Here is a 7,298-nt window from a genome sequence, read left to right as displayed (position 1 = left end):
CTGCCTTTCGGCATTTCAAAGAAAATGTCATCATCAAAATACATGTCATTTTCACTTCTTGCAACAAAACATTGAACTTGGGAGAAATTAAAGGCTTCCTATTATTTTCTTCCTTAAAGTTCTTGTACTTTTCCCTCAAAAAGGAAAAAGAATTGGAGGAAGAAATAATATCTGGATGTAGTAGATAATCCTAGTGTCAAAATTTAGTAGAGTTGCAGTTGAATCTGTGTCTCCCTTACAAAACAATGGCTGATTCCTCTGACTTGATGCAAGAAGAATCCTTAGAAATCATGATGTATTTAGCTTGACTACATTCTGGAGGTTGAATGCTCTCAGCCAAAGACACCAGAATTAGAGGTTACTGTTAAGAACAGAACACATCCCTTTGTTTATATTTAAGCATTGTTGGCACACATGATATGCAATTATCTGGCCCTCTATGTCCATTCATACCACTTACACTGCAGCTATTTATGCAGGAACACTGTCATGCCACAGATGCCCAAATTCACAGTAAAATTTAAAACTACTTGTGAAAAGTAGTTTGCATGCAAGTTGAATCAACATTTTTTCATGCTGTTGTCTGTCTCATGTCATCTGAGAAAGTGACCTGTCGCTCTTTCCATCTGGTGTTAGAGCAGCCGGAGACAGCACTTGCTGCCTGACAGAATTTTTGGAGGAGGATCTTTCTTAACAGCAGATAAACCCAGGGATCCAGAATCTGGTTTAGTGAGGCCAAACGGACAGCGGTCAGGAAGAAATTGCATTCTTCCTTCAGTTCTGAGTTTTCGTCCACGTAGCTGGTTGCGTTGCAGTGTTCAATAGATGTATGATTGAAGATCATTTTCAACATCATCATCTAAGGAGAGGTGAGAAAAATAATTTAATTTTTTTTCTAAGAAATATGCATCTTTGTTGCTTTCTGCAGAAACATCTTACAGAAAAGAGATCAACAGAACAGAGGTTTCCCTCCCCCCATTGCAGATTCCCCCAAATCAAACCATAATCATGGCAAATAGAGGGTATACTTATGAACTTCATACTCTATGTTGGGGGGGGGGCGGGACACAGCTTCAATTCACAGCAGTAAAAGGAGATGATAACATTTTAACCTATACATATCCCTTACTTGGATCTATACATCTGGTATTTAATCAAGGGGGCATCTGCCTTTTCCCCTCCTTGGGACATGGCACAAGTGGCATTAGGTCCATGTGATGGATGGGTGACATATTTAGAATAACAAGTTGCTGAAGTTAGGAAACAAATCAATTTACAATTACTCACTTTTAAATTCTTCCTTGGGACTTTTGTTGGGCATAGCCATTTTTAAAATTTCAGATAAAGCAATAGAGATATTATTCATTTCTAAAGAAGAGCTTGGGGTCAGGTGGCATTAACTGAACCCTATGTTACTCAGGAAAACTGTTCTTTTGGGCAGTCTTATTGTTCAAAGTGGGTGTATCTATATGTGCATTAATGTGCTTTTACAAATGCAAATTAAATGCAGTACCTCCAATATAAGGTACTAAATAAATGTGCATTAGGTACACTAATGCACAGTAGTGTAAGAGCATGTTTTTTAGGTGATGCTAATGCGCAGTAGCTTAGTCTACTGTGCATTAGTGTACTGGCATGGTTTTTGATGTGCTGCTTTAAAGCACAGTAGAAAAGGCTACTGAACACTGAAGCACAGGCGTAGACACACCCTGTATCACCTCCTGAGGTACAGCAAAAACATAACCAGGTGTTACTGCTCCCCTCTGAAAAAGTCTTCTGGATGTCAGATTAGATCTGTGCAATATTTTATATTGTTTATTAAAATAGATGGTTCAGATGAACATTTGAATGTAGCAACTCAGTTCTCCGTGTTGGTTTATGCATTGCCAGCAGGCTTGTGGCTTTTAAAGGGCTTATCAGTTGAATATAATATAGTGTAATGTAACTATTCAAGCAATTAAAACAATCTGCACTTCAACAGTACTTTTCATCTGAGAAGCTCAAAGTGCTTTACAAACATGAATGAAATGAGCCTTGTAAGAAAGCATCAGGACAGGAAAGATGTGAAGGCTGATGATAGCTTGACCCAATTCAAAAGCAGATTGGACACATTCTTGGAGGAAAAGCCCATCAGTAGGTATTAAGCATGGCAGATAGGAGTGCCACCTCAAAAACACAAGCTGCAATTGTAGAGGAGCAGGGAAGACATTCTGAACATGTCCTGTTCACCTTCCCCCTCAGCATTCACACTCTGCCAGTGTGTGACACAGGATACTGGGCCAGATGGACCAAAGGTGTCACCCAGTAAATGGCATTTCTTAAGTTCTTTGAAACTAAGGCAACCAAGTGTTTAATTGACTTTCCCAAGCTCACATGAGAAGCCTTGAAAGAGCTAGAGCTAAAACCCAAAGCTCTGCATGTCAAGCTGAGTTACAAGATCCCCATTTTTCTGTTGTCAAGTCTATTGCTTGTCTGGGTAATAGCAATGACAAGGAAGCTGGTAAAGTGGTTCTGCGTACTGTGATATTTTCATATCTTAATATAATGCTGGGAAATATGAGGCCCGTTTTTAAGGATGTTAAATACTTATGTATTTTTCCAAGGATTAGTTGGTATCTGCCCTCAAATTCTGACCCTGCTCACCGCCACCAAGCTTTCTGTATATAAAGTGCAGTTGTTTTTAAATTTAGTACTATTTTGGACAAACTCACGATCTCCAGTACATACAAGGTTTAGCAAGCTTCATATTACAGCCTCTTTTCTGCAGTCTATAAATACAGACTCAAAAACCTTCTCAGTGGAAATTAGGTGTAGAACTTTGTCAGGGTATCTGAATTTCAGCTACATACTGGGGCAATATCTAAGAGCAAAACTAATAGATATTTTAAAGGGGGTACAGAGAAATTACTTCTTCTGTTACCCTGGAACTCTCTCACATGAACATCTGCAAGTTTTGTTTTCAACGGGAAGAGCCGATTAGTGTTTATGTCACAGAATTTCCAGATGCTCCAAATGACATCAGAGGCCCCCTTTTTGGATGATGTGCTAGAGAAATCTGTCATGAATTCTCATTCTAAATAAGAAAAACAGAGGTTAAGGCGGGCAACAGAGACGCAGATGCAATACAAGCTCTGTGAGGCAGGTCCTGGGTTATGTGTTTGCATAGCACCTAGTTCTGAGTGGGCGAAGGCCATTATTGGAACCTATGGACCCAACTGCTAAATCGTTAAAATTAATGTGAAATGACCTGCTAAGGCTGACCTTCTTGACAGGGCTTTTAACTGAGACTGCTGGGGGATTGGCAGTCTACTAACAGTTCTAGCCCAGGTCATGTCAGCTGCACTACCAATAACTTGGGCAATGCAAGGGAGACAGCCCAAGGAAAGGTCCTGCTAAACCTCTCAGGGAAGCATTGGGCATTTCATGGCAGCCTTAACTGCCTGTACACAAATGCCAGGAGCTTGGGAAATAAGCATGAGGAACTGGTCCTTCTCCTATGTGAAAATGATTATGACCTGGTAGGAATTACGGAGAGCTGGTGGGACTCCACCTATGACTGGTAAGTGGCAATAGAGGGCTATAACCTGTATAGGAGAGACCGTGTTGGGAAGAGGGGTGAGGGTGTAGCTCTCTACATCAAGGATCAGCTCACTCCCTGCAGATCGAGTTTCCAAACCAGGAAGGGCATCTTGAGACCCTCTGGGTCAAGATACGAGGAGAACATGGGGAGGGTGACTTACTCATAGGAGTCTACTACAGACCTCCCCACCAAGAGGATGACCTAGATTAAGAATTCAATAGGGAACTGTTCAAGGCCACGCGCTCCCAACCCATGATCGTCATGGGGGACTTCAACTTCGCTTCCCTGACATCTCTTGGGACGAGCACATGGCCAAATCTGACAGGTCACGTAGCTTCCTCACATGCATCGATGACCTCTACCTAACCCAGAGGTCTGTGGCCAATGGGGTGGACCTAGTGAGCAATCTGCGGATTGAGAAGAAGCTTGGTGACAGCGACCACAAACTGGTCAACTTCTTAGTTCACCAAAGAGCAGGCAAACCCAGCAGTAAAGCAAAAGTTCTTAAGTTGGGAAGGCTGACTTTTGCAAACTGAGAGAATTGGTCAGTTAGGCAATTAGAGGCCATACCCCACCAGAAAAGGGAGCACACGAGGATTGGTCATTTCTTAAAAACATAATCCTTGACGTACAGGGCAAAGCCATACCATCTCACGAGAAATGCAGTCAACGGGCAAGAAAGCCCCCATGGCTGAATAAGGAGCCCCTGAGTGATCCAATGGGGCAACTAACTTTATAGAATCATAGAAGTAGGGTCGGAAGGGACCTTGTAGATCTTCAAGTCCGACCCCCTGTCTGGGCAGGAGAGAAACTGGGCTCAAATGACCCCAGCCATGTAGGCATCGAGCCGCTTCTTAAAGACCCCCAGAATAGGAGCCAGCACCACTTCCCTTGGAAGTTGGTTCCAGATCCTAGCCACCCTGACTGTGAAGTAGTTCCTACGGATGTCTAATCTGAACCTACTCTCCAACAACTTGTGGCTGTTATTTCTTGTTATCCCTGGGGGCGCTGGGGGAAACAAGGTCTCCCCCAAACCCTTCTGGTCCCCCCTAGTGAGTTTATAGACGGTCACCAGGTCCCCCCATAGCCTTCTCTTGTGAAGGCTGAACAGGTTCAGGTCCCGTAGCCTCTCATTGTAGGGTCTGCCCTGCTGTCTCTGGATCATGTGGGTGGCCCTCCTCTGGACCCTCTCAATGTTGTCCACATCCCTCTTGAAGTGGGGCGCCCAGAACTGGACACAGTATTCCAGCTGCGGCCTGACCAACTTATGATGCCCAAGAAAGGGCCAATCTCTTAAATTACTTTTTTGCATTGTTATTTCACCCTCCCAGGAGGATCACAGTCAGGAATGGCACAAACCAATCTGGGAGCGGGTGATGGGCCTAAAATCGATGCGGATCAGGTGAGGGAACACTTTGAGTAACTGGACATTCACAAGTCTGCAGGTCCAGACACAATGGACCCAAGGGTCTTGAAGGAGCTGACAGACATCATTGCATCCCCCTTGGCAGAAATATTTGAAAAATTGTGGCACTCAGGCAAGGTCCCAGATGACTGGAAAAGAGCCAACATGGTCCTTATCTACAAGAAAGGGAGGAGGGATGACCCGGGGAACTATGGACCAATCAGTCTTATGTCTGTCCCTGGAAAAATCCTCAAGGAAAATCCCCTCAAGGGATCCATCAATGCCAGACTGATGAAAGGCAAGCTTCTGAATGCCAGCCAGAAGCGACTGGCAGGTCATGCCTGACCAACCTCATCGCCTTCTATGTCCAGGTGACATGTGCCCTGGACAAGGGCGATGATGTGGACACCATATACCTGGACTTCAAGAAGACCTAGTTCCCCAAGATGTCCTCATGGTTAAGCTGGGAACTTAATGATCTCTTGGGTCCCTTGCAGACCCTAATGTCTATGAAATCTATGAAATTTTTGGATTGCTGCTATTGCTTAAAAACAGGAATTTTGCCATTATCAATTTCTTCTGCCTTCAGTTAACTCCTGCTCTTTATTTAAAGCCACCTCCATTGTAGACTATGAACTTGCTGTTGTGTTTGTATTCTATGCCCATTCTCAATGGGGTCTAGCACTATGGGGTAACACCTTGAATGGGCTGTTAGGCATTACCAAAATACAAGCATGAAATGTAAACAAGCCCACGTGCATACATTACATCAAATAAAAGCCAAGTACTATTATGATTTTCTTTTGGTTCAGCACCCAGGCATGTTTTAAGAACTTGATGATAGCTCATTCATTGCAATCTCTTGTCTTGTTTGATTGTCCCTATGTTAACGGAACTGTAACAACAACAGACGGATAAAAGACAGTACTTTTAAAAGAGTCTGTTTTCATATACCACGTCCTGTTTATTTTGTTTCATACTATATAATGCTCCACTTTTTATACACTATTAAATTGTTTTACTGGAAACTTCACTTTAGTTTGATAGACATGTAAAGGGATAATTGTATGAAGCTGGCACTGGCCATTTAAAATATTTTAAATTGAAGATTATAAATGTTACAGGCTAGCAGAATCAGGTAGTTTAAATCAATAAAGTCAGTAGAACTACAGTGAAATGTATAAATAGGGCGTCTGGCTTATAATTTGTAATGTAATGAATGTATGTAATGTAATGAATTGCCTTCTTCTATGAAACTGTTATACATACAGCAATGTGGCAATTAAACCAGAATTATGAATATTAGAGATACTAAAAACCTACTAAATCACTGAGTTTATCTTTCCAGTAAACAGGCTTACTCTCTATTGTACATTTGCCTGTGATCTGCCCAGACTAATTTTAAATGTATCTCAACATATTCAGTGCATATATGTAAAAGCTCAGACACTCCCAGAGCTTATAAAATAAAGCATTTTGAAAGAACATCCATTATACTGAAAAATAAACACACAAACGTGTCTTAAGTCTAATGTTCCAGCTTGCAACTTCTGCAGTTTGTGAAGAGTGGCACGAGTACATTCCTGGGTTGCAGGCGCTCTCCATCTCCATTCAGTGGCCAATTCTACTATAATCTAGAATTGTAGTTTGTCATGACTCTTTGTGCCAAACTATACCATTGCTCTTAGTAGCCATGTTGGGTTTGGGGAGAATAAGATGGTGATTGTATCTAAAGGATTGGCTGTTGATCAACATGAGTAACTGGTCAAGAAGATAGTGGCTGAGGAAAAGAATCTTGTTTCCCATGCTTTGATATGTCTTTCATAGAGGGACCTGCATCAACCCCTTGTATGGCTCCCTTGCACAATGGGAAGAAAATAAGGGAGACTCCATTTAGCAGCATATTTTCCAGCTCGTTCTTTTCTTCTCTCCTCTCTACCTCACCCTCTGATGCTGAGGAGACCCTCACTGAGCTGAAGAGCTTTGTGAGGACCAGAGGATTCTCTCTCTAAATGTCCCTACAATATGTACTTTCACATCTTCTGTAGGGGAATCAGTTCTGCTACAACTTGGAAGATGTATGGTGGTGTTGCAACCTAGGAGGAGGAAAGTAAAGCCTGAATAGAATAGGGCTCACTGATTTATACCAAGGAATTTAGCAGCTTTTCTTGCAGGTCATTTACTGAATTATGACCTCCCCAAAGCAAAGGGCTTAGGACTGTATTTCACAAGTCTGAAAGTGATACATAACAGTGTTCCATAATATTTCATATTATATATGAAACTATCATGTGGATTGGGATGTAATGACTT

At 42.1% G+C, this 7,298-nt stretch overlaps 1 protein-coding gene across 1 annotated transcript in view; it reads right to left on the bottom strand.

The window, feature by feature from the left end:
* Positions 1 to 23: 23 nt before the first annotated feature.
* PTGER3 (prostaglandin E receptor 3) overlaps positions 24 to 7,298 on the bottom strand; it is a gene marked incomplete at its 5' end in the record, with an annotated part of 14,417 nt that continues 7,142 nt past the window's right edge. The window contains one exon of the mRNA XM_014526199.2: positions 24 to 859. Coding sequence (XP_014381685.1) covers positions 572 to 859 — 288 coding nt within the window. The remainder of the gene's footprint in view (positions 860 to 7,298) is intronic.

Source organism: Alligator sinensis, unplaced genomic scaffold, assembly GCF_000455745.1.
Source record: "Alligator sinensis unplaced genomic scaffold, ASM45574v1 scaffold1052_1, whole genome shotgun sequence".
Classification (NCBI taxonomy): domain Eukaryota; kingdom Metazoa; phylum Chordata; order Crocodylia; family Alligatoridae; genus Alligator; species Alligator sinensis.
Note: the sequence above shows the minus strand (reverse complement) of the source record. Positions and strands in the feature narration are given on the sequence as shown.